The 27,067-nt window shown below is 52.1% G+C and overlaps 2 protein-coding genes across 2 annotated transcripts; one reads left to right on the top strand and one right to left on the bottom strand.

Moving 5' to 3' along the window:
• Nucleotides 1-28: 28 nt before the first annotated feature.
• On the bottom strand, nt 29-2,795 carry LOC133210212 (parathyroid hormone 4-like). The gene is made up of 2 exons (XM_061349373.1): nt 1,755-2,795; nt 29-908 (listed from the first exon to the last, which is right to left on the bottom strand). Exons 1-2 carry the CDS (start codon nt 1,835-1,837, stop codon nt 506-508), a joined length of 486 nt encoding a protein of 161 aa, XP_061205357.1. The 5' UTR covers nt 1,838-2,795; the 3' UTR covers nt 29-505.
• Nucleotides 2,796-9,952: 7,157 nt separating this feature from the next.
• Nucleotides 9,953-15,972, top strand: SRSF3 (serine and arginine rich splicing factor 3). The gene is made up of 6 exons (XM_061349504.1): nt 9,953-10,111; nt 10,918-11,125; nt 11,619-11,753; nt 13,946-13,984; nt 14,788-14,874; nt 15,123-15,972. Exons 2-6 carry the CDS (start codon nt 10,920-10,922, stop codon nt 15,148-15,150), a joined length of 495 nt encoding a protein of 164 aa, XP_061205488.1. The 5' UTR covers nt 9,953-10,111; nt 10,918-10,919; the 3' UTR covers nt 15,151-15,972.
• The last annotated feature ends 11,095 nt before the right edge of the window (nt 15,973-27,067 follow it).

Raw genomic sequence — 27,067 nt, 5'->3', positions numbered from 1 at the left:
TGGCCAGGAGGAAAACCTGAGAGGTGAGAGGCTTAAAACTTTCTACATTCTGAAGAAGAAGGGGGAGAAACAACTTTGGACCTAAAGTATAAAAAAAGTTGTTATTACTGCAGAGCAGGGCAGTGAAATAGGGTCCATGTGAGGAGGCAACTGCTGCTTCAGGGCTCTGAACATCAGACTGCAAGAGAGCTGGTGAACACGCAGCTGAATGACCCCAACATCCTGCTGTGTGGGGGCTGCGAGAGCTCCAGAGAGCAGCCACAGGAACCGGGAAGGACCCTGCCATGAAGGAGACATTTCTGGTCCATGACAACCCATCCCAGTCCCAGTGCTTGGACAGCCTGCGAGGGAGGGAACCTCAGTGGTTGTGAGGGTCTTTGCTCAACAGCAAGGGGTCCTTAGGGGAACACATGGGTGTTATTTCTCTTCTGCAATTCACCTTTACAACAGAGCTTTTCCCTACACCATCACACGTCTGAAGGGATGGAGGGACTGAGGGTTGAGCCTAGTGGGAATAGTTCTGTGCCTGGCTGCCAGGATCTCTCCTGCCGCCTAGCTCTTTGACTGGAAGGAGGCCAGAAAGCTCTTGCAGGTTCCAGTTACCCTTTGGGCTCTTCATAGACTGCAGCAAATCCAGCTGCTTTAACGGGGGGAAGCCCTGCTCTTTTTCCATCAGCTCCAGCAGCTGCTTCATCAGGCTTGAAGTCTTGTCCCTGTTGATGCTGTTGTAGAGATCTGAGGGATCTTGGCTCTTCGGTGAATCCCACATGGCATTTGAAAGGGAAATATCCCTGCTGCTGGCTGTGTGCACACTGCCCAGGGCATTGTGGAGCCACATCAGGCGCTTCAGCCCTTGAAACTCCTTCCCTTTGTCATGCATGAGCTGGTGCTCGGTCACTGCTCGTTTACTGAAACAAGAAACAGTTACTGAGGAAGCAGGCACAGACAGATCTATGCTCCTATTTCAAACGTGGTTTGCAGCCATCAATCTTAGATGCTTTTCCAAGCTGAGGAAGGAGCGCTGGTAATGCCTGCCCACGATGTGGAGGCTTAAAATTGCTGTTAGAGATTTGGTCTTTCCTAAATCTGGGGTCTTTTCAGAGGTTTAAATACCAGAATTAAGTTCCCTTTTTATGACCTCAACGTTCTAGGATTGATGGGTTTTCTCTCCTTCCACAGCTGTAAGTCAGGAGTAATTTAACTGGAATCAGTGGTGTCCATGACATGCCAAATCCCAGGATGGTCTGGGTTGGAAGGGACCTTAGAGATCATCTCATTCCAGCCTCTGCCACGGGCAGGGAACCTCATTATTTTCTTTGGATATACCAAAAACTTTGAGCCAAATATTGACTGAGGAGGACAGGCTAATTCCAGGATGCAAATATTGCTGGATCTGGGGCTTTGTAGGTAACACCCAACTGCAGCTCTAGGCTCCCACTGCAGATTTAGATTGGAATGGGAACCTAAATACGGAATTTCAGCATGTGCCATTCCCATGGCTTGTGCTGAACAGCCCTACATGGTTCATTACACTGTGCTGAAAGGCATCAACTGAAATGTGGTGAGCGTTCCACATCTAAAATGCAGTTGGTCTAATTTTATACTGCATGGAAAGCAATGTAAAATGTTTCTGCATCAAATCCATAAGCATTTTCTTCCACTCTGGAATGACTGACAGCAGTTAGGATACAGCCCATTAAATCAAAGGCAGGTAGACCTCTAATGGCATTAGTAAAAGGATAGTGCTTACTTACTTTGCAGTGTCTTGACATGTTGCAAAACAAGAAAGAACTGCCAGCAGTGTAACCACCTGCAGAGATCTCTGGGGCAGGAACATCTTCCTTCTCTCTTCTTCAAACCTGCTCCACGGGACAAGAAGCTGACAGTATGATCCAAATCTTTTATTTTCTAGTCTTTCTTTCACCTGACAAAATGAAGTCCAGCCTTGAAGCACTGGTAGAAGGGGAGCGCTGTACTGCGGTACATCACCCCAGGAGCTCCCAGAGCATCGGATGTGTGGATATGTAACACAAATCAGTGAAAAACGAGCAGATTTCACAGTATAGTTCTCATTTCCTTGCTAACAGTCCTAATTCTCCTTTTCCAGTACTGCCTTTCAGTTTCCCACTCTTGTCCAGTTGCAAGCAAAGGAGATTTCATTTAGAACTGGCAAGATAAAAAACTTGGCAGAAATTTAACACAAAGACCAGCATTGCTCCTCAAATGGCTTTTCTTTACATTAGCTTGAATGCTGAATTCTCAATGACTGCACAGAAAGGCAAATTAAGCACCTGGGTGCAAAAATTTGGCTTGTTCTTATACATTTACTCCACTAATTTGTCACTTCCTTGGACAGTATGTTCACATTAAACTAGATATATATAAAGTAACAAATGGATATAAGTTCTGAGTAAAGATAGCTGTATTAAATACAGATATATACACATAAATATACACATAGATGTGTGTGGGTGATATTTTAGGTTATGCTAAGGTACAACTCCTGCTGATACACAGTAGGTAAGAGATACTTTCCTATTGTAAGCTATGTATGAATTAAAAAGCATCTTCCAGTTCCAAAAGTAACATTAGCTACTTACTGGTGATCCTGCAGAGCCCACAGGGAAGTTCTGCCCTGCACAGACGTGTCTCCTGCCCAGTCCTGTCACAACCTCCCAGTTGCAATGACACCAAGTGCCTTTCACCTGCTTTTATAGCAGCCCAGAAACAATAGACATGAGCTCCACAGCACGGTGTGACTAAGACCTTGCCTCTCGTGGCAGTGAAATGAGACAGCTCCCTGACTCCAGCGAGAATAAATCTTGGATTCTGACATGTTCTGTGACTAAGGGAAAGATCACACGTTTATGGACATCTTCTTACTCCTTTGCTGTCTCTCCTCAACCCAGGATGTTGTCTTGTGAGCACTTTTTATTCTAACACAGTGTTCCTGTGCCCCAAGGTGACGGAAAAGGCATATTCAAACCTGTTGTTGCAGGGTTCATCAGGAAAAATGTCTGATGAGATCCCCCTCCCCTGCTGTCCTCATGGACTTACTCATAGGTATCTAAATCAACAATACAGTGAGCTCTGTAGTGCCAGTAGTCATACAGTCAGCAACTGCCAAGCACTCAGGCAAAAAGCCAAATGCTGTGAAACCCCAGGAGCTGATGTCGTGTGAGGCTTGAGGCTCACTTCACAATCTCTAACCAGGTAACTGCCATAGGATTTGGATACTCAGGGTGTGGCTGGACCATTGGGCATAAGCACTCCTTAAGAGGACACTGGTTCCTGTTTCTCAAAGTAAAAGCAAGTGAATGTATTTGTCATGTCTGGGGGAAAGATCGGGAAGCTGATTTAGTGTTACCAGAAACTACTGATTCCTTTCACATAGTCTCAGCCATACGTTCCAGTTCAGCCCAGTCCCAGGTGAATGCAGGCACGTTGTCCAGACAGAGACAGTGCCCACACGACCTCCTCCATTCTCACAGCTTCTGTGCACAACAAATTGCTTTGATTATATTCCTGAGGACGGGTTATTTTGAGCCCTGCTATTTCAGAGCGATCAAATAATGTTCCTGAGTTCCTTACGTGAGTTAACAAGTGTCACTCATTAAAGAGAATGAAATATATTACCAATTAAAGATGACATTTATTAAATGCTGGTAAAACAGGGGCCTGCTTCGCATCTTGGTTACCAGGGTAGCAGTTACGCTGCAGTTACACTGAATATCGGCCCATGAAAACAAGGTTTCTTAGTTACATCTGCAAAGACTAATGAGCACTGGCCAAAGTCATGTCCAAAACGTGGGGTCTAATTCATCCTTGAACTTTTTGAGTCTCCATGCAGTGGGTTTTACCATACGCAGTTATTGGCATCTCTGCAGGAAGAACTAATCCCACGGTGATGTGAGTGGCTGCTGACAGGACAGAGACTGACATGGGGTCGGTAAATGGGCACTTGACGCATTCTGTGCTGGCCAAACCACGTTGCCTCGTCTACACTCCTCCACTAGGTATTTCTCCCTACCCAAGGACTCGGAAGTAGTCAAAATAACCTTGGTTGTGATTCTGTAACATGTCCCTGAGAGATGGATGTGAGGAGAGGCTGTGCTGCAGCTATGATTTATCTTTGAGAAGCATCTGCACAAAGACTATGGGCACCAGCAGCATGGTAGGAAAGATGCTGCAGGGATTGATTTCCATCACTTGCAATATTTCATAGAATCCCAGACTGCTTTGGGTTGGAAGGGACCTTAAAGCTCCTCCAGCTCCAACCCCTGCCACAGGCAGGGACCCCTTCCACTGGAGCAGCTTGCTCCAAGCCCCTGTGTCCAACCTGGCCTTGAGCACTGCCAGGGATGGGGCAGCCACAGCTTCTCTGGGCACCCTGTGCCAGCGCCTCAGCACCCTCACAGGGAAGAGCTTCTGCCTAAGAGCTCAGCTCAGTCTCCCCTCGGGCAGGTTCAAGCCATTCCCCTTGGCCTGTCCCTACAGGCCCTTGTCCCAAGCCCCTCTCCAGCTTTCCTGCAGCCCCTTTAGGCACTGGAGCTGCTCTGAGGTCTCCCCTTCAGGAGCCTTCTCTTCTCCAGGCTGCCCCAGCCCAGCTCTCTCAGCCTGGCTCCAGAGCAGAGCTGCTCCAGCCCTCGCAGCATCTCCATGGCCTCCTCTGGCCTCGCTCCAACAGCTCCAGGTCCCTCTTGTGCTGCTGCCCCAGAGCTGGATCAGGGCTGCAGGGGGGGTCTCCCCAGAGCACAGCAGAGGGGCAGGATCTCCTCCCTGCTCTGCTGCTCACGCTCTGGGGGTGCAGCCCAGCACATGGGGGTTCTGTGCTCAAGCGCTCACTGAAGCTGGGTCATGGGGAGCTTCTCATCGACCAACACCCCCAAGTCCTTCTCCTCAGGGCTGCTCCATCCAGTCTCTGTATTTGTGCCTGGGATTGCCCTGACCCAGGGGCAGGACTTTGCACTTGGCCTTGCTGAACTCCATGAAGTTCTCATGATCCCACCTCTCTGGATCCCATTCCTTCCCTCCAGCATGTCAAGTAAACCACACAGCCTGGAGTCAGCAGCAAGAACATTTTCTAAAGACAGTATAAACCGTGTTGACTGCTCAGCTTATCCCACAGCCACACACGCAGCAGATACATTTCCAACTCTATGGGAACGTTGCTAATGTCACAGTGAGAAACTGTACAAACAGCAGCTCCGGGTGGTATTTTTAGCTGGTGTGGATGGATCTCTGCGAGCGCCTGAGCAGCGTGCAGCAGACTGAGAGCCCATTGTGCCAGGGATGTCGGGATTGCGTTACCTTGGGGCTTCCCTCAAAGCACACTTGGAGCCTCCAGTGGTTTTAGCCTTGCTCCAAAGCCTTCGCTCCCACCCTGTGGCTTTTCCCCGTCTTCAGGCCTCACTTTGCATCCGAGGGTGGCTTTGCTGTGCAGTCCCCTGTAGGCAGGAGTGTCTGAGCAAGGCAGGGCTGTGCCAGTCACCGCTTCCCAGTGAGTGATTCTTTTGTTTTGCTTTTTCCAGGCCTCTTCCCCTGGGAGCCAGGTGGGAGAGGAAGGGAATGGGGCTTACTGCAGAGCCTGAAAAGGGAAGAGAAAGCCCGGAGGCCCCGTTGAGGGGAAGAAGGAATAGGGGGAGGGCGCAGAAAGCAAAGCCAGTGTGCACAAAGCCAGAGTGCAAACAGGCTCGGTCGGGCGAGGGGAGCCTCTTCCCTCGGGTTTGAAAACTTCATTAACCAGACCGTGCCGCATCAGTGCGCTCCTGTCTGCGGGGGGACGGACCCACAGCTCGGATGCTTGTTTTCCACGTACTCTTCTCCGTTACTCCCAGTAACAGGCGGGGGGGTCTGCGGAAGGCTCCGCGCTTCCCTCCTGTACAAACGGGTTTGGGTTTGTCGGGTTTCTTTCCTCCCAGCCCAAACCCTGCGCGGAGGAAGCGGTTTGACCGCGCTGGGACGGCAAACGGAGCTCCTCCGAGCAGCTCCACGGCTGCTCCCTTCCTGGCCTCCCTGATGCCCAGGGGAGGGGAAGCGGCCGCTCGCTGCACACCCGGAGGCCCGCAGGGCTTTCTGCATCGCTGCCCCCGTGGCAATGCGGGGTCTCACCGGCCGCCGCCCCGGCAGGAAGGAGCAGCACAAGCGCCTCGGTACCCATTGAAAGGGATGGAATTCAGCTCCTAAAGCGCAGGCTGCCGGTCTCCCCTCGGTCTGGGTGCTCATGTAGCAGCACCTTAATGCTGGGGGCGGCAGTCGCATGCAATGCAGAGATGTAAGAAACCACTGTTGTGTGATTCTGTGCAGGGCTGCATGGGCAGCTTTAAATCCTGCCCTAATCCACTCCATACTGCATCATCCCGGAGAGAACTCCCGTCTTCCAGGGGATCAGAATCAGAGCTGCACAGCAGTGAGTCAGGCTCGGTGGTAATTTTCCGTTTTCTGATTCCAAGGCAGATTTGCCTGAGCTCTACCTGAACACAGCAGTGAGGGAAGGGGCTCTGTGCTGCACAGCCAGCCCTGGAGCCAAGCCTGGGGCTGACCCTTTCCTTCCCTTCCCAAATAGCATCCGGAATATTTTCTGCGTGCAAAACAAATTCAGGTGAAGCTGAGACAAAGCCTCAAGTCCCTTTGTGCTGCTGCTGGAACCCCCACAGGGCTCTCAGAGCTTACTCCTGGGTCCGTGGTGTTGCATCATGGCTGGAGCAGTATGCTGAGAACCTCGACCGAGCAGAACCAGAATGGTCCTAAGGTCCTTTCCAACCCTAACCATTCTATGATTCTAAAAGCAAACCAAGGTACAAGGAGAGGCATCTCCCAGGGCCCTGGGGCTGCCCCTCACAAAGGGGAGAATGAGAGGGGAATGCTGCCATCCAGCACCCAAACCTGGGTTTGCTGGCCAGGGAGGAGGTGGGCAGGTAGGTGCTAATGCCAGGTGAGTTGGGGCAGCCCTGAATCCTGCCTGAGAAGCCAGGGAGCCCTGAGGTTACCTGTGGATCAGCTCTTTTGTCCCCAGGCTTTATGTAGAGGGGATGCCCAGTTGCTAATGTCTGTAGGACTAAGAAGGTGTTTCCTAAAGGACCAAACTGGCCAATGTCTGGTTTGGATTTCTTATGTCTCTATAGTGCCAGCAAGTGGTGTACTGGTCCTGAGGGGAGCAGTGCATCAGTCTGCCACCATGCAAAGGTGGTGGTCAGCACCCAGCCCGTAGATGTGATGGAGGTTGGACCCCACCAACAGCAGAAGGCTCACACATGGAAAGGTGGGGATGACTGCTGAGTCACCAAATGATGTGTCTGTCCTTGAAGTAAATGGACTTTGTGCTAGCTAATCCCCAGCGCTGAGTCTCGGGACATGGCTGTGCCCCTGTGCTGGATGCAGAGCTTGTCTCAGTTTGGGTCTATTATGTATAAACTACAGTCTGCTGTTTCACTCTGCCTTTACTTAAGGTTTGAGGCTGAGCTGAAGGCTGTCACAGTGCAAAAATGAATGTATTTTAATACTGAGGGAATAAAGAACAGGGCTTGTACCCTGTAAACAGAAGAGCGCTCGTGGTAGGAATAAGCTTACGCGAAAGATGAGGCAGGTTTAAGTCACTGTTTCTTCAGAAAATAGCCTTCATCAAGATTCGTCTGTTGTCAGGGTGTGAAAATGGGCTGAATCCACAAGAACATCCCAAGCAGCCAGCTGAGTGTGACTGCATGCAGTCACTTGTCTGAGTGAAGCAAATGCCTGTCCCTCAGACCAGTCCTGTTGTGTTCCTGTAATGACGCTTCCAAGCAAAAGCCCTTTCTGTAGATATGGTCATGCCAGTAACTAAGTATTTTTGCTAATGTCTTGTTTTGCTTGTGAGCAACTTATTTGCTGACAGAAGTCTTCTTTAGTAAATACTGGCTGTCTCCTGAAGCATCCCTTAAATTTGGCTCACACAGCTGAAGTTTCTTCCAGATCATAATGGCTGGGGTATGTTCATTTTGTTACATGAGATTTAAATCTCTGGATCAATGATAGCAGCTTGACTGTAACACTGTGTTTCTTGTCAGTCTGGTCATGGATTCAGGTCTGGCTGTGTTATAGTGACTATGCTCCTCTGTAACTATGAGGCATCAGGAGCCTCTTAAGCCTAGGCTTGGCTCATCCATTAGGAGTAGGTCTGGTTGTGGTTTTAAAGTCAGTGATCTCTCTTTCCTTTGATGGAGGGATGAATGTAAAAGCTCTGTACATCTTATAGATGTTGGACATGAATAGCATTTCTTCTCCAAAAGGAAGAGATATACACTATAAATTTGGAATGAGGAAGAAAGTGATGTAACTGACTGGAGCTTGACGTGTGTATGTGTACACATATAGAATGCTGCTCAGGGCTGTTTCAAGGTATCATCTTTGGGAGCACAATCCACATGCTGAGTCCTGAATTACTCCAGTGCTGTGTGGCTGGGTCAGGGCAGCCTAAAACCAGCTGTGGAAATAGGGTGTGGGGGTTTGGCTGAATACAGCTGCCTCCAGTCTGACCTCTGCCTTTTGTCATAGTGACACGCCAAGTGAAAACGGATGGCGTTTGGGTGATGTGCTTGTTGCTCTCTAACTTAGGTTTGGTGTGTTTTGATTTCGTTTTAGTTAATATTCCTTATTGCAAAACTTAAAGCATGTTTGTACATTATGTGGCGTGAGGCAGGGTCCAGCCGATGGCGCAAACCCCAATGGGGGAGGGAGGTGAGGATGGGAAATCACCACTTCAAGACATAAAGTGAAATGGCTGAAAAACCCCGCTTCAGCTTCCAATTATTTCCTTTGTGGTGCCTCAGGAAATTGACTCTCAGCTGATTTCCATTACAATGCGTTCGATTTCTTTAATTAAAAGCAGGTAACTGTCACCTAACTGTACACATAAGGCTACTTTAGAGCAACACTTAAAACCCTTGTTGTTTCTTTGTCTCTTGGCCAATTTTGATTCTTGGGAGGATTTTACTGAGAAGAGGCTCTTATAAATAAGGGATGCTGCAAAAGGTTTTGACAAATTTCCATGGTTGGTTTGATTCCAGTTATTTCTGTACATGCTGGTAGAATTTTGGTAGACTGACATGCCATCCTCTGCACAGTTCCTGCTTGAAAAATACAGTACTTGGGTATTAGTTTGTACCCCACCACACATAATATCACTCAAATATATTGCTGATCATCCTTCTACCAGATAAATTTGTCTTCTCTGGCCTGAATCAATAGGTGAAACCTACAGACAAGGCTGTGAAGTGATACTTGGAAAAGTTATTGCAGCAACAGCCCTGGATGGGTTTCTCCTGTGAGCTGATAACACAAACCAGGGGTTTGTTATCCCAAGCAGCACCCCTGGAGTGAGTTAATCCCCAGAGAAGGGCAGCGGAGCTGATGCAGGGCCTGGAGCACAAGCGTGATGGGGAAGGGCTGAGGGACCTGGGGGGTTCAGTGTGGAGCAGAGAAGGCTCAGGGGGGACCTGATGGCTGCCTCCAACTGCCTGACAGGAGGATGGAGCCAGGAGGGGCTGGGCTCTGCTCCCAAGGAACAAGGGATGGGACAAGAGGAACCGGCCTCAAGCTGCACCAGGGCAGGTTTAGATGGAGCTGAGGAACAATTCCTGCCCCAGAGGGTGCTCAGGCATTGGAACAGGCTGCCCAGGGCAGGGCTGCAGGCACCGTCCCTGCAAGTGTTCACACAGCGTGGAGACGAGGCCTCAGTACCATGGGTCAGGGGTGGCCTTGGCAGTGCTGGGAGCGGTTGGACTGGATGGAATTAAAGGGCTTTTCCTGGTTCATTCCTGGTTCATTCCATGAGCCAAGGGATGCTCCGGGCCGAAACAGGCGCACAGCGCAAGGAGCGGTCCCTCGGCTCCCGCCACCGCCTGGGCCGAGCGGGGGGGCGGGATGAGGAGAGCTGTCAATCATCAGAACGGCGCTCTCTGATTTGCTGCGCATGACGTCACGTGGGAGGTGGGCTGCCCGTATATAACGGCAGACAGTGTCGGTGCCTGCCGCCATTTTGTCCAGTGAGGAAAAGCGGAGCGGGAGTCTCGCTGAGGGTCGAGTCGGCTGCGAGCTTAGCGCGGGCTCCCTTCGGGCGCCCTCCCTCTTAGCATCGGTGAGGAGCTTCACCTCGGAGGGCGGGTGGGGGGGGAAGGCGGCACCCGTGGTCTCGGTTCCTGCCTGGGCCGGACGGAAGCGGCGGCGCCCGATGGCGGCAAACAAAGAGCAGCCGCCATTTTGTAACTCCGGGCCGCGGGCGGTGGCTGCAGCTGCGCCGAAGAAAGCCGGGTTGGGAGGCCGCGGGTAGGCCGCGGATCGTCTTGAAGAGCTCGGTCGCCGCCTTTTCTCTGTGGCCACCGAGGGCCGGCGGGGCGGGACGTGCCGCGGGGGTGCCGTGGTGCCTTGCCTCCCTGCCTCCCGCTTGGCGGAGCGCTGCTTCCTGCCGCCGTGCTGAGGCGGAGACGCTCTGGAGGGGTTCCCCGGACGTTCCCCCCGTGACTCCGCCGGAGATGGCGCTGCTTTTGCCTTTAGCCAGTGCAGCTTCCTCCGGATTCCGCTCCGAGAACAATGGAGCCCTTCTCCCACGCGGCGCTCCCCCTGCAGGCCCGCTCCCCCCCCCGCCGTAGTGCGGGTCGAGAGAAGCACTCCTTTAAAGATAGAGGGCTTAAAAGTAAACCAAATCCTCTGAAGTACTGAAATTCAGTCACGATTACGGTATCGCAGCTAGGGGTTTTGTTTGGTTTTAAACCTTCCCCCGGCACCCCCCCCGCCCTTCCCCCCTTCACAGCATTTCTATCATCCGAGCATACAATTGTTGGAAGTTTATAAGAAAAACAACCAAAAGAATTAATTTCCTTGTAAGTGAATAAACACATGGTGTGTGTTAAAAATGCATGAACTTATATTTTGTTTTCATCCTAGCGATGCATCGTGATTCTTGTCCGCTGGACTGCAAGGTTTACGTGGGTAACCTTGGAAACAATGGCAACAAAACTGAGCTAGAGCGAGCTTTTGGCTACTATGGACCACTGCGCAGTGTATGGGTGGCACGAAATCCTCCTGGCTTTGCTTTTGTGGAGTTTGAGGATCCACGAGATGCAGCTGATGCAGTAAGAGAACTAGATGGAAGGTAAATGTGCTTCTTGACTGTTTGGCTTGCTTGGTGAAAATAAGTTTGTGGGTAGTGACAGCTTAAATTAGGAAGCTTCAAGCGGCAAAAATAAACTTGACGCACTTGTTAAGCAGTATGTATATATGTGGTGTTAAGGGTAGTTTTAATGGTGCAGGAATAGCCTTGGAACAGTTAATTTTACATTTTGGAGCTGGAATCCCAAGTTAGATGTGAGTTGGACGTCCTGGTGTGCATCAGTTAAATTAAGGATAGTGTTACTATAAAGAGGCAAAGCTGATCAGGGACCTTCTCCGTGGTTCCTTTGCCTGCTTTAATAGTATGGTGAGCTCTAGAAGTGACCAAACCTTCTGTCTGTCATGCTGGAGATAACACTTTTAGACTAAATACTGTGTGCTTGCCTATTCCTTTTTTTCTCTCTCCGTTCCCTAGGTTCCCTCTGGCCGCAGCCTTCTCCCTGGCCATGCTAATGGATGTCAATCTCTCTTCCCAGAACCCTCTGTGGGTGTCGTGTCAGAGTGGAGCTCTCCAACGGTGAGAAGCGGAGTCGGAACCGTGGTCCACCCCCATCCTGGGGCCGACGTCCTCGAGACGACTACCGCAGGAGGAGTCCTCCTCCCCGCCGCAGGTACCCGGGGGCACAGTACGCTCATAGAGCTGTTGGCACTGTTACCACGTAGCATCCTAGAAGCAGGCTTTTTTTAAAAGCATGTTGATGGATAACGTTCCTCTATCTGATCCCAATTTGGAGATGGCAAATGCTTAAAAGAAAACCCCAAGCCCCCACAAAATGGAGGTGAACTTGTGTTGAATGTTGGCTTTTGTCCGTAGGTCACTGTGCAAGTTGGTAGTCAGCGCCCTCTGTCCTGGATTTATCCTCATTTCTCCTAAAATCTGCTCATCTTCTAGTCACATTTTCCCTTTCTTCCCCATACTTCAACTTAGGCTGTTCCTTTCCTTTATTCCATAATGGCAAAACATGACATACAGCAGCTTAGCATTTCCATACAGATGTTGTTTCTCTGCTTTGTTTGTGCAGTTTAAATCATTTCCAAGTAGGCAGCTGTTTAATAATAGATCAAGTAACAACAGTTGCTCTAAACATCTTGAATCTTTACACTTTAGTGGTAGTTTGCAATTAAAACTTCGTGTGACCATCCTGTCACTTGAGGTTTACAAACCCAGCTCTAAAATATAGCAGGATTTTTGGGAGCTGACCCATTCTTGGACCCAGACTACCTTGTCTGGTGGTATAAGACTACAAGGTGGTTTTTGCAGGACTGAATTTACCTGTTGCAGGTGAGTGAAGTCCTCCCAAGTCAGGGTTTGGAGCTGTTTAAAAAAAAAAATAACACATTAGGAGTATTTGTTAGCTACTAGATGGTTGTACTGATGGCTTGTTTTTCATTTTTTTTATGCTTTTTTTGGTCCATCTATTAATAAAAATGAACCCGTTACAGAGTCACCATCATGTCTCTTCTCACCACCCTCTGAGTCTGCATTAGCCAGTCAACTAGCCCTTTCAGCGTCATGTGACCAGCGCGCCCCATGCAGCTTGGCTGGTGTCGTTTCACATGACCCAGGCATGGCCAGTCGTCAGGTTGCACCGCCCTTTGGTTCCCGAGCATGCTGTTTTCTCTCAGCCTTCTCTCCAACCTTAACCAAATCGGCAGCAGCCACCTCGACCGCCCACCCAATTCCCGGCCAATCAGCTCAGCTGTTTATTTACCAAATGTCTTCACAACAACTACAGCAGCAGCCTTCGGCTAACAAAAAAGCAGGAAAAATCCACAACACCCCCTCCGCCAACCAACTAAATACAACGCAACATCTGGCAAAACCTTTTCAGCAAATTCTTCTTGGCAGTCAGTCCGGCAGCCTCACCTCACCATTTCTAGCTTGTTGAAACCAAAAACTAGTAAGTTTTTCCTGCTTATACAGTTTACTGCTGGTTAAAATAAGGAGTAAGCGGCTTATAAGTAATTACTTTTCTCAATCAAAGGCTGGCTGTGCATAATTGAGTGGTAACGTACATATGTTGCTTGAGAAAACTTTTAAGGGTGATATGGAAGCTCTTACACTGTGAATAACGTACAAACCAGTATATTTGCATGTGAGATGCCAAACTAAATTTGTAATAAAGCTCTAACCAACCTAGCTTTTCCTTGCCAGACAAAAATCCTATCACCTTTAAATGGTTTTACTAACAGTTTTCAAAACTTAAAACAATGACTTTTTGGGATGAACTGGGCCAAGCTAAGGTTATTTTTTTTTTATTTCTTTTTTATTTTTTATTATTAAAAATAGTCTAAACACACTCAATGGCATTAAAAATGACAATCACAAATATGCAGTTCTAATGTAGCACTTAATGGCATTATCAGTATTGACCCTGAGCGCATTTTCACTTTTTTTTTTCTCCCACTTGATATCTCTTGTGTCTGGTTCTGGACTTTTTTGGCTTGCATGGGTTCCAAAACATTTGCTCTGTGCTATCTATTTTTGTTTGGAACCACTCGTGGGACTTTGGTGTGGTGTTCTGGGCAGTGTATTTAGTTGAAATGGGAAGTGTTGCAGTGGACAACTCTTGCTCTGAAGCGTTCTTTAGTTAAAAGTGAATTCCTGGTTGGAAACGTGCTGTTCACACTGAGCTTTGGTTTACTGCCTAATCTTTCCATGCCTTTTACTGGATGATGGATGCCAGTTTTTCTTGGCACGTTCCCTGGGCCCAACAGGGAGTTTGACAAGTTGGGAAATGCCTCACCCCATTAATGCTAAAAAAAGTGATCAAAAGCCTCACATTTCTCTTTCTGGTTCTAGATCACCACGAAGGAGAAGCTTCTCTCGTAGCCGCAGCAGGTACGCATCAGCTAATTCCAGCATGGGCTGCTTTGGCTGGGAGGTTTTAAAAGAGAAGCCAAACCAGTAGACCACCTGTGCTGGCATGGTGATTCAGTGAGGGGAGGGACTGGGTTTGCTTCTGTCATGTTGCTGTGTGGAGTTAATATATTCACACAGCTACTTGAGATTCCGGGGCTGGGATGGAGTTAATTTTCTCCTGAGCGTATTCCACACGGGTTGTCAGTGGAAGGATGTAGAGAATGGAACCAGTGAGTTCTGTAGCTGTCCAAAGCTCCTGCCAGTTCATCAGTTTCTCTGTTAGTGTGCTTCCTCTGCCAGATGCAGCCGTAGATGATGCTGAATGCAAGGAGCTTGTTTTGCTGTCACACTGCAGGCTGTTAGGTGACAGTGGTGTAACAGTGGGGTCTCTGCAGCTTCCTGGATTGCTGTAGCATAGGATGAGCATTGCTCTACAGGCTGTGTCATTGCTGTGTACATGCTATGGTCACAGCGTGTTAGCAGAGGTGCCTGTGCTCACAGTCAAGACTCCGAACAGACCGCTGCAGAGGAGTTGATACTTGTTCACAGCATGACTTAAGGCACATTGTATGGCTCAAGCTGATTATTCAAACCTGAAGGAAAGGCAAATAGCATTACCTTCAACAGGTTTCTCTGGTTGAGTAGTTAAAAGGGTTTAGGAGGGTTTTTAAGAAGATTTTTAATTACTCAAACCCTTCACTTCCTGAAGGGAAGCTGCTGTTGATAACCAGATTCAGCTTTGCTTTGATGCTGTAGTCATTTTGCATTGTAATCTTCAACAGGTCCCTCTCCAGAGACAGAAGAAGAGAGAGGTCACTCTCACGGGAGAGGAACCACAAGCCCTCTCGTTCCTTTTCCAGGTCTCGCAGGTAGGATGAATCTTACAATGGCTATTTAATATGGAAAATGCATGCTTCCATGTCTTGGGAATACTGGAGAAGGTTGTGGTGGAGAATCATCTACAGTGCCTTAGGAGGTTCATCACCTCGAAGACTGAGTTTTATTAAGCAGAGGATATTTTGAAATGCATAAATGTCCTCCACCAGTTTGGGTTGGGGCCTTTAAGGTAAACTGCTCTTGTCAGCACCTGGGCACTAACATGTCTCCTCTCCTACAGTCGTTCCAGGTCAAACGAGAGGAAATAGGACTGTGAGAAGGAGCTGTGTACAGGAAGCCCTTAGATCTGAGGCCAGGAGGAGTATGTACAGAACATTGTTTTGTTTTCAAACTTCATAAAGCTTGGTGCATTTTTAAACTGTTTTAGCTGTTGAACTCGCTTTGTTCCTTGTATCTTGTAACAGGTGGCAAATGTAAAGATGTGAATCTGTATATGGTTCTGAGCAGATCATATGATTTGTAATAAGCCCTTTACAATGTACCATTACACACAGGGTGTGCTTGTGCCGAGTCTAGGCAGTGTGTGTTACGTGGATAGAAGAATGCTTCAGGTCTTGATGTGCTGGGTGGGGGTTGTGCTAGGGTTCAGCTCTTGGGAGGAGGGGAGCAAGGAAGAGGTGTTCACTGTGTGCATGTGGCCGGGAGCGGTGTCTGTCTGTGCTGAAAAAGGTGTAGATGCTTCATAGAGAGTTGTCAAACAGTCAGGAGCAGGGAGTGTGTGGAGGGAATGACGGAGCTGCAGCTGTATCCAGAGCTCTGGTTCTGACTTCCATTACCTGGATCGGAGCTGCTTTATATTCTGTGAGATATAAACTTGTAGCCATAGGGTCAGTTGACTTTGTACTTTGTCATTAGAGTACTCAGCTAGGTGATTGTTGATTGCCCATCTATTCCAGAACCTCTGAACAGACCAAATACACAGCAGAACTGACAACTGGAGTGGATGTCTTGGGTGTGTAATGGTACATTGGGAAAGCTATGATTTAAACATTTCTTTACTGTACAAGAATTTTCATGTCACTTGTAAAATGTCTTTTGTGAGATCCTTGGGATTAAAGTTTTGGTTACAACTTGTTGTTCAGTATTTGATTTGAGTACCTGCTAATACACTTGCATCATAGAATGGGTGCTGGTGGCTCGGGATGCAACTCTGAATTCACATGAAGATGTGCCCTGTGGGATGGAGTGAGGTGTCACGCACCTGTCACTGCCACAGGGGTCTAATACTGATGGTGCCAAGCTGAATTTAGGTAGTGCTGGCTTCACTAATAATCTGTTGGCAAGCTCTGTGATGCTGACTTGGAAAACCAGCTGGAGATTGAAAGGTTCACAATGGTTTTGGTGTTCTGGATGTGGGTTGGTAACACAGGAGCTATTCCTTGCATCTCAGTTTTGAATCATCTGGAGTGTGAGCTGAAGCTTTGTGTGAAGATTCCCCTTGGATCATAAAGCCCCACAGTGTGGCTCAAGTGTGGTCGTGACTCCCAAGCTGCCTCTTGGCTTCTTTTTTTCCCCCCAGCATCCAATAGAAGATGAGCTGCATCCATTTACATCATGTGCACCTAGATCAAATTTGTCATGCTGAACAGCCATGTGGCTTGATTTCTTTGTAGTGGTTAGGCTGGGACAAGTTCAAGACAAATCTGTGATGGACGCAGTGCTGCTCCTCCTTGTGCTGCCTGCAAAGGGGCTATGGAAGGAGGTGTGTGGGCACGGTCTAGTCACTGCATTGCCTGCTGAGGTAATGTTGATTTATTCCTTATTTAACTGTTTTGTACTGCTTATGGTAGGAGTCAATGGTCTTAAAGGTCATCTCTTAACTTCAATGGTCCTGTGGGTCCCTTGGCCACCAGTTCAATAGCCCCTGGCCCAGACTGTGCTGTCCCTTAAACACAGGTGCTGTGTGTGCAGCCGGGCATGGCCCTCCATCCCCAACCCTTGCCCAACCAGGATCTCTTCAGCCCGCGGAGGACGAGGCTGGGCCGGGCTCGCAGCAGAGCCGTGGCCGCACTGTCGCGGTTGCCCAGCAGGGGTCAGGGCGGCCTCACCTGCAGTGGGACTCTTGGTTCCCAAGGGGCTTTGGTCCCGCCGGGAGCGCGGGCACCCGATGAAAGGCTTGGGATGATGTCATGTACTGTGTGCAGCTGCGTGCCCGGGTTTAACCCGTGATCCTGCAGGGTTTGATCCTGGAAGGGCAGCACCACCATTCCCCTTGTGGTTACGTGGTGTGGAGGGACACAGCGTGCAGAAAGAAGGAAAGCTGAAGTACAGGAGGCAGTACCCGGTGGGGAAGCAGGTGGTGATTCCGGTCTGGGGTTGTGATTTCGTGTTTCACTCCTCAGCCAAACACAGCAGTTGGACCTTGGCGTGGAGCAGAGCTGCTGCTTCCCAGCAGGTGAATGCTTCTGCACAGCACGGGTGGGGAGTTGATGGGGAGCAAAGTCAGCAGCTTCTAAAGGAAGATGGGAGCTGTGTAAGCACTGGCTGTGACCAGCCCTTCTCGCAGGGGGCTGTTACCATGTTGTGGTTTCAGGGCAGTGGCATGTTTGTGGATTTGGGGCTTCCGGATTGCTTCTAGGAGAGGGTGGCCAGCCTGGGAGCACTGGGGTGCTCCATAGGTAGAGTGATGCAGCTTCTGCTTGAAAAGCTCCTCTGAAACCGAAGTGATAAAGGAATGTTTGTGTTCTGGAGCCAGAGACATCCCTGACATCTCCCCACAGATCCTCAGACCAGGAAGAGCTGCTCAGCAATCTGTCCTGGCCAGAGGAGGACACACACTCGTCAGTGGTTCCCTGGCACAAGGGGGTGGCTCCCCCTCCATGCTCAGCACCAGTCCTGCTCTGAGCAGTGATGGGATCTGTGTTGCCTGTGCTCATGAGCTGTCTCAGCCTGGTTTCATGGTTCTCACACCGAGGTGCTGAGCTCCTTTGGTGACCCAGGAGAGCTCCAGCTGCCCCTGCTCTTGCCCAGCAGAAGCATCCCGAGGCTAGCACTGAGTTCCTTAGACGCCCATCTCTGCAGCATATGGGCACAGCCGTTAAGCACCGTTAACTCCCCTCTGTTGATGTGCAGGGTGTTCTTTTCCCACACTGTCCCCGGGGAGAGCATTGTGTGCAAATGGTTCTGCAAAGAAAGGGAGGTTTCATTTCCTTTTTATGTACATGCTGCACTTTGTTTATGACAAAGAATATCATTGTGAGAATGTGCCTTGCACTTAGAAAATGGAGAGGTTGAAGATGTTCGTTCTTTCCCTGGGGTATGTGCCACCAACCCTGTGACAGCTTCAGCTGACCCGGGTCATGGATGGGTGTGAAGCTGCCACCCTACCCAGCACCAGCAGTGGTTGTAGCTACGCCCTGCTTGAGCTGCTGCTGGGGAGCTGCTGCAGTTCACCCCAGCCCAGATGTGTTTCCAGGCACACTGAGAACTCAGACATATTCTGATGGTTTCCATACTCGCTGCCTTTGCACCACTGTCGTTTGAAGTCAGAGGAGGCAGCAGTGACGTTGCTCTGTGCACTGGAACCTCCCCGCAGCACCCGGAAGGGTGGGTCACGCTCTTATCTCTGACCAGCTCCTGCTCCGGAGGGACCTGCCAGCAGAACTCACCCCTGGAAGCCACTGACCGAGGTTCTGCAGCTTTTATCCCCTGCCGGTACCATCCCTGCTTCCAGTTTCCAGTTTTCCCTTCTTTGGCTCCCCAGCCCATGGCCCTGCAATGACACAAACATCCACAAAGCAGCTGAACGTTGGACAAACTTCTTCCTGTTTCCACTGGCCTCAACCCCTGTCCCCACACCCATGTTCAAGTCAGACCCTCAAAACACCACCCCAAAACGTGGGCTACATCAGGAATCACCCTCCTCTGGTGCTGCTTAGCTAGCAAAGTGCAGTAACTGGAGCATCAACCCCCTTTGCAAACCAGAGAGCATCTCCAGTAGCTCCAGTTCAACCTCAGATCCTGCGTAGCATCCAAGACCTGCCACAAAGACATGGGCCTTGGGCTCCAATTTCCCACATCAACCTGCCAAAACCAGGCAAAAGCAAGCAAAACCAAAGCAGTTTTGGCTTGGCAGCCCTGGAGGGCAGCGGTGCTGGAGGTGCAGCAGCCCAGCCCATGCAAGAAGCGCTCTGGCTTCCTAGAAATCCTGTCACTGCCTCTGTTTTCTGTTTCATTTCTGAAGTTTCGCTGCTGGTTACATTCTGTAACTTCAAACAAACACTGTTGTGATTAAAATAAACGCGAGCTGCAGACAGATAGAAAATGGGCTGTGCAAGAGGAACGCTATGTTCCCAAGTGATTCATCCAGCTATTATTTAATAATTTAGGAGCTGACATAGCTTCTAGCTGAACAAATCTCCACATTGAGCCGAGCGGCGGCTCTGCCCGCTCCTCTGGGGGATTTCAGCTGTTGGATTTTCAGTGGGAGTCATCTCACTTGGGAATGGGAAACGTGTGCATCCTTCCCAGCTAGATCGTGCCACCGATTGCAGGGCTGTCACTCCACACCCTCCCCGTGGCTCCCCAGGCTTCACCCTGCTACAGTCACAGTCAGACTGTCCTGTCCTCTTGGCTGGACAACAGGCGGACACGGGGCGATGGACCAACTGCACGAGCGCACAAAGCAGCCGGGCGCCGCAGCCAGGCACCATGGCCCTGCTGAGCTGCCACCCTCCCTCGGGGGCCACGGTATCAGGGTGGAGCCGTGGTATCAGCGTGGGGCACCGTGTCCCCGCACTGTCACTTTGGGGATCGCTCCCACCAGCTGTGGCAGGTCCATTATCTGCGCCCTGCGCAGCCTCGGCTTTACCCCTCAATGCTGGGCACTGTTCCCTGGTGAGGGAGCTCCATGCTCAGCCTTTCCCCCACTGCTGCTGATGGAGCGCTGGCGGTAGCCTGTGCTATGGAACGTTTGTGAGTCGCCCGTTTCATAGGGTCATGGACTGGTTTGTATTGGAAGGGGCCTTAAAACTCCTCCTGCTCCAAACCCTGCCATGGGCAGGGACCCCTTCCACTGGAGCAGCTTGCTCCAAGCCCCTGTGTCCAACCTGGCCTTGAGCACTGCCAGGGATGGGGCAGCCACAGCTTCTCTGGGCACCCTGTGCCAGCGCCTCAGCACCCTCACAGGGAAGAGCTTCTGCCTTAGATCCAACCTGAACTTCCCCTGTTTCAGTCTGAACCCATCACCCCTTGTCCTATCACTACAGTCCCTGATGAAGAGTCCCTCTCCAGCATCCTTGTACCCCCCTTTAGACACTGGAAGCTTCTCTGAGGTTTCCACGCAGCTTCTCTTCTCCAGGCTTAGAAGACTAAACCCCTTGTCAGTCACCACCAGTCACTGCAGAACACCCACGGGCTGCCGCGCTGCCCGTGCTGGCAAACAGTGGATGCATCAGCTTTACACACACTGCGCTGCTGGAGCCCTTTGGGAGGAGGCTGCCCCAGCTGGAGATAGGCTTCAGGCTGCTGCTCCTGCCAATAGGAATTCCTGCAGCTGCCCGGCTGACATGTCCCACTTGGAAACTCGTGGCTGAACGTTCACATTTGGAGCCAAGAGTTCCCCTCGCCCAGGGTCACTCTGACAGGGACTGGAGGGTGTTTGTTGGCCCTATTGACACTTCTGGGGTTTCTGTTTCCTGTTTCACAGCATCCCTCTCCCTCAGTGTCTGTCTCCTGCTCTCCTTGTGGCGTGTTACAGTTGGTCAGCAGTAAATGAGGGCTCCAGAGGGCTGGAGCAGCTCTGCTCTGGAGCCAGGCTGAGAGAGCTGGGCCGGGGCAGCCTGGAGAAGAGAAGGCTCCTGAAGGGGAGACCTTAGAGCAGCTCCAGTGCCTAAAGGGGCTGCAGGAAACCTGGAGAGGGGCTTGGGACAAGGGATGTAGGGACAGGCCAAGGGGAATGGCTTGAACCTGCCCGAGGGGAGACTGAGCTGAGCTCTTAGGCAGAAGCTCTTCCCTGTGAGGGTGCTGAGGCGCTGGCACAGGGTGCCCAGAGAAGCTGTGGCTGCCCCATCCCTGGCAGTGCTCAAGGCCAGGTTGGACACAGGGGCTTGGAGCAAGCTGCTCCAGTGGAAGGGGTCCCTGCCCGTGGCAGGGGTTGGAGGTGGAGGAGCTTTCAGGTCCCTTCCATCCAAAGCAGTCTGGGGTTCTGTGGCTCTGCAGAATCTTTTGGTCTTATGCAAAGCCCAGGTTTGCTGCGGGAGGTGGGGAGGGCTCTGGCTCACGTCGCTGCTGGCATCTGAATGACAGGACATTTGTAACCTGTTTCCATCCTCTCTTGCACCAACACAGCAGCAAGAAGCAGCAGATTTCCTCTCCGTGGTGCAGTGTGGATTCTCAGGGGCCAGGCAGGCAAAAACCAATGAGGGTGGCTGGAACCCAAAGAGAAAGCATTGATCTGGTGCCTTGAGCTCCCCAACAGAACCCCTGTTTGATGGAAGCAAGCCTTGCCCCACCGTGGTGTGTGAACCGTGTCCATCCCCAGCACCCGGCCCAGCACAGCTCTGAGCAGGGAGCAGGAGGTGCAGTGCGGGCTGGGAGCTCCAGGAAATCCTCCTGTGCGTGACCCACACGTGGAAGGGAAACAACCGACCCTTACCCCGGCGTCTGGGCGGTGGCGGCCATCCCGACGCCACTGCTTTATTGGAGCTGTGCACACAGAGCTGTCCCCTCCCATTCCCTCTGCTCCGCACGGAGCTCGGCACCCGTGTGAGTCACGGAGCAGGGCAGCGGCTGTCTGCCCATGGTGCCCTCGCTGGGCACTGCCCTCCTGCAGGTGCCTGCTCTTTCCTCCTGGGGCCATGGGGCTGCCCTGCCCCAGCTCGGCCTCGTCCCTCTTCCCCCAGCACAAGGACAAAGCAATTCCTGACCCACACTCACCCTCGCCCAGGTTACAGCGCTCCTGAAACCTGTGACAGGAGCCCGGGGGTGCCGGGAGGTGGGGACTGAGCTCAGCTCTGGGCCCCTCACTACAGGAGAGACCTTGAGGGGCTGGAGCGGGGCCAGAGAAGGGCAGCGGAGCTGGGGCAGGGCCTGGAGCACAGTGTGATGGGGAAGGGCTGAGGGACCTGGGGGGTTCAGTGTGGAGAAGAGAAGGCTCAGGGGGGACCTGATGGCTGCCTCCAACTGCCTGAGAGGAGGATGGAGCCAGGAGGGGCTGGGCTCTGCTCCCAAGGAACAAGGGATGGGACAAGAGGAACCGGCCTCAAGCTGCACCAGAGCAGGTTTAGATGGAGCTGAGGAACAATTCCTGCCCCAGAGGGTGCTCAGGCATTGGAACAGGCTGCCCAGGACAGCAGCAAAACCTTCATCCCTGCACTGTGCCATCTGTGTCATCCACTGGGAAGAAGTTACATGGGTTCACAGCATCCCATGGGCCTGGCTGCACTGAGAGCTGCCGAGGGCTGGGGACCCCATACACCGCATGGATGGGAGGAATTCTGCTCCAGACTCCACTTACTTATTCCCACCCACGTGCTGAATCCTGTGGAAGGCCCTAGAGCTGCTCCTGTCTTTTCCCTGCCTGCTCCTACCCAATGGGATCTTCCCCTGCCCTTGCTGAGACACCAGGAGGGAAGAGCTGGCTGCAAGAACACCCTGTGGACGTTTTTGAAGGACCTTCCTCCCCACGAGGCGCTTTGCCAAAGGCTGGAAGCCGTTTGCTGTGGTTCCCAACGGAGCATCCATGCCCTCCCGCAGCTGTCTGCATGGTCCTGCCTTGCTCCTGGGTCACAGCGAACGGGGTGATGCAGACAAAGGAGCCTGGGTTGGAAGCCAGGTACCCGCTGCCATCCTCAGTGGGCGCTGGACAATGAGGTCCTGTGCTGCCAGCAGAGAAACCCCAACCCACAAAGCTTCCTCATGGAACATCAGTGGAGCAATTACGTTAATGACTGTGAACGGGGCTAAACCCAGCCTTGGATGGAAATGAGGGGCCGAATGAAGCGCCCGATTCATAGCCCGGCTCCCGCATCCAGGAATATTTCCAGTAAGCAAAAGCCTTGTCCCTGGGACTGTCTCATCCCCCATTTGTGCTCACTGGGACTCGGTTTCCACTCTGCTGGCTCCGGTGTCTCATCAAAATGCCTTCATAAATGGAGCAAACAAGGGCTGTATGTGGCAGGGAACCAGGCGATTAACACGATCCCGGCTCTTTGAGGGGCAGAGTTAATGAAGCATCCAGCGTTTTGTCATTCTTGCCTTTCTTTCCTGGGAAAATCCTATTAGCAGGAGATCACTTAATTGGGCACTTCAAAGAGCTGATGGGAAAACAGCCTCTGCCGGGCTGGAAGCGCCGTGCAGCCGAACACTGGCTCCATTTAGGCTTCTGCTGGGGCGGGAGGGTTGCATTAAGGGCCCTCGCGATTCCCGCTTAAAGGAAAAACGCTTGTTAGGAGAGATAATGAAAACCTCAGCCCCCGGCGCGGAGGTTCGGGTCCTGCCGGAGCGGGCACGGGGCTCTGCTTCAGGGCTTTCTCCCCAGCAGAGCTATGGACACCTCCAGTCCCTGCCCATGGGCCTGAGCCCAGGGGATTCACACCTGCACTGGGTGTTCCCTCCTGCTCGAGGGCTGCAGGAGTCCCCCTGTGCCCCTGCAGAGGTGGGTGACAGCCGGGCAGGCCTCGGGGTGTCGGTTCTGCAGCAGTGAACCCCAACCCCCTGTGCTGGTCCCTGCTCTCACTGCTGGGGGGGTCCCGTGGTGCTTCCCCTGCTCCCAGGTTGGTTCCTTGGGTGGAAATCCGGGTTTTCACAGAGCTTAAATTTACCCCATGCTGATAAACAGCAGCGTGCCCTGAGCTCCATCACCAGCGCCAGCCCCACAGACATGAAGGATGCTTCACCCGCCTGCCCCTTTCCAGTTTCATCCCCCTACACAGGTTGATCTATGAGGTACCCCCCAGAAAACACAAACTTCCCATACCCCTCTGACTACCAGATCTCCAACCCTTGCTGCTGGGCAGGGCTGGGTAAGGAGCCATGTGGATCCCTTCATTCCTGCAGCCAGCACTGACAAGCTTCCACCTGGGAAAACGCTCCCAGGTCATTTCCTTTATTTACGAGTGACATTTTATATTCAGCCGTTATAAAGTCCTTACAGGCAGGTATTTGTGTGCATTTAGAACAGCTGTATGGGCATGGGGTGGGCCTCAGTGTGTGATTCCCTCCAAACGTGTCAAGAACCTTCCTTGGAACGTTTGCTTCTTCATTTTGTGGTCAGGATTACAGCATGTGGCTGCACAAAGCCATGTTTCCCCACTCTTCTCCGTCCCATCAAAGCCTGGGACATTCAAATCCTGAGTTCATAGAATCATGGAATGAACCAGGCTGGGAAAGCCCTTTAAAACCAGCTGATGAATAGAATCAATGGCCAGCACGGTCTCAGCTATGTAGAACTGGGTTTCTTCTTCTGTTAGGGTGTCTTTTTTCATCAATAATGTCATCATGTCACCTAGAAGCCACCCCACAAATAGCAAAAGTGAACACAGAAACTCCACTTTTAGTAATTTGGAAGATATCTACAGAGGACAGAACTAAGCTATTTAAAACCTCAGAAAATCCAACCTCATTTCATACAAAATAAGAGAGTTCCTAGTTCTGGGACAACCTCTGGTATTTTCCCTTAGAATCATGGAATCAACCAGCTTGGAAAAGCCCTTTAATCCCATCCAGCCCAACCCTTACCCCAGCACTGCCAAGGCCACCCCTGAGCCATGGCACTGAGGCCTCGTCTCCACGCTGTGTGAGCACTTGCAGGGACGGTGCCTGCAGCCGTGCCCTGGGCAGCCTGTTCCAATGCCTGAGCACCCTCTGGGGCAGGAATTGTTCCTCAGCTCCATCTAAACCTGCCCTGGTGCAGCTTGAGGCCGGTTCCTCTTGTCCCATCCCTTGTTCCTTGGGAGCAGAGCCCAGCCCCTCCTGGCTCCATCCTCCTGTCAGGCAGTTGGAGGCAGCCATCAGGTCCCCCCTGAGCCTTCTCTTCTCCACACTGAACCCCCCAGGTCCCTCAGCCCTTCCCCATCACACTGTGCTCCAGGCCCTGCTCCAGCTCTGGTGCCCTCCTCCAAATCCAAACCCAACTCAAGCCATTCCCCAGCTCCGTGCGGAAGCTCCCACCCACATCCCCACATCCCCTTGTTGGTGGGAGCTCCTGGTGCTCCCCGTGTCCCTGTGGCGAGGATGAAACTTGGTGTCAGAGGCGATGTGCCCGGGCACGTTCCCCGATGGAGCGCTGAGGATGGGCTGAGTCACAGCCAACTCCCCACCATGAATAATATGCGCCATGTCTGCAGTGGCTTCCTCCCCGCTCCGCATCTGAGGGTCCCGCCTTGGGAGATCCCCCTGGGAAGGAAACGCTCCTGAGGGCTCCCCAGGCAAGGCTTGGCACTGAGCTGCTGGGAAGGAGGTTGCTTTGAAGGCCATGAAATACACTATGAATACGTTATTAATATGTTCCTTTTGCTTCCAGGCATCAGGATGGGTTTTCCAAGCAAGGATGGAGTCTCCCACCACCACCCCTCTCCTGGTGAGGGCTTGGGACACCCCTTGGGGAGGGAGCCAGTGGGAGATGTGGCAGCTTTCACATTGTGACCATAGAGGCAGAGAAGGGAACACCCCATCTACCCTCAGGTCCTGGTCCCCGGTCCTGCTCCTCTGACCTCCTCCTCCTCTGTGTTGCTGGGGCTGGATGTGATGAGTCACCCTGGGACTGGTTATTTAAAGTTCCTGCACTGCCTGGTATTAATCACGCTTCTTTTCCCCACCTTTGCTTTTCCTGCTGATGCTGCTGCAGACCCAACCACGGACTCCCTGACCCAGACCCTGGCTCCATCCTTTACCCACTTCCCATTTCCAGTAACTCATTTTGCACCGATGCGGGTCTGCATCTGCAGCCAGAGCTCCCCAGCTCCGGGGAAGAGGAGCAAGACCCACCAGAAACCTGCATCCCCCCATGCAGGGCACAGGGATGGGACCTTCACCCCCCCAGAAATCACAGGACAATCACAGAGCTGTTTCCCTAGGGGAAAACCTGCGCCTGATCTGTTTTCTCCCTGGTTTTGCCCTGGGATCAATGAGGCATCCCTGTGTAAGCGGGGATATTCCCATCCCTGGGCCGGGCGGTTTGTGTCACGTCACTTCTCCTTTGGAGCCCTGCTCTTGCATCAGCGGGGCTGGGGCTGGCTGCGGTTGCACAACCGAGGCCACTCCTTCCCGCCACTTCGGGCGCCCATTTGAAAAGCTGCCGGGTCTGACAGCCCCATTCCCTTCTCCGTAGTTGGGAAGGGGCCTTTATCCCACCCACAGAGCTGCTTTAAGCACTGAGCATCCTCTTAGCGAAAGCTGCTTCACCCGAGAGCCCCAGCGTGCAGCTGGAGGCTGCACGGAGCATGGGGAGATGCCCACAGCACTGTGAATGTCCCCGCGATGGAGCTGGGTTTCTCATTGGTGCCAGTCGCATCCTCCCGCATCCAGAGGGAGCGAAGCGGGGAATTGCAGCGGGAATTGCAGCGGGAGCAGCGCTGGGGGTTGGTGATGAGGGAATGATCCATCCCTGCGCAGCGCCACATCCAGCCCTCCACAGTACGGCTCCGAAAGCTGCTCTGTGCGACCAAGAGGAAAAATCATTCCCTCCTGGGAACACCGCTGTGGGAAAGGGTTATTCCAGCGGGCCCCCTCCTCTCCCTGTGTGTTATGAATGCAAAACCAGGAGGGATTTGGGAGCATTTGGCTCCAGACCTCAGCTTCCCAGTATGGGTCTTCTGCATTGTGTAATCCTCATCTAGGATGTTTTCACACTCCCCATCCTCCTTTCCCCTTCACATAGCACCGTGCCCATCCGGAGGCAGCGAGCAGCCACCAAACACGAGCACCTTGGCCCAGCACCATGAGCTGTGGCCAGCGATGGCAACTGCTGCTGCAGCCCACGGCAACCTCCATCCAGACATGCCCGAACGCATCCTCCAGCTGCTGGGGCCGGTGGGAAGCTGCTGGTCCAGCTGGGAAGTGCCCGGGGGTGGGTGCATGCCAAGGGTCCTGCTCAGCGCCGCGGCTCCAGGGGCCTTTGAGGGTGCCTCGCACTCCCAAGGGACCACTTCAACCGGGTCTTTGCCCCCGGGGAGGGAGCCGTCACTGCCGGTGCTCCAGGGAGCTCGCTGTGGTTGCAGCCCTGGG

This window comes from Neopsephotus bourkii, unplaced genomic scaffold (genome assembly GCF_033783945.1).
Source record: "Neopsephotus bourkii isolate Nb327-2 ecotype Australia unplaced genomic scaffold, CSIRO-AGI_Nbou_v1 NB_414, whole genome shotgun sequence".
Classification (NCBI taxonomy): Eukaryota; Metazoa; Chordata; class Aves; order Psittaciformes; family Psittacidae; genus Neopsephotus; species Neopsephotus bourkii.
The sequence above is the reverse complement of the archived record's forward strand: the minus strand, read 5'-3'. Positions and strand labels throughout refer to the sequence as shown.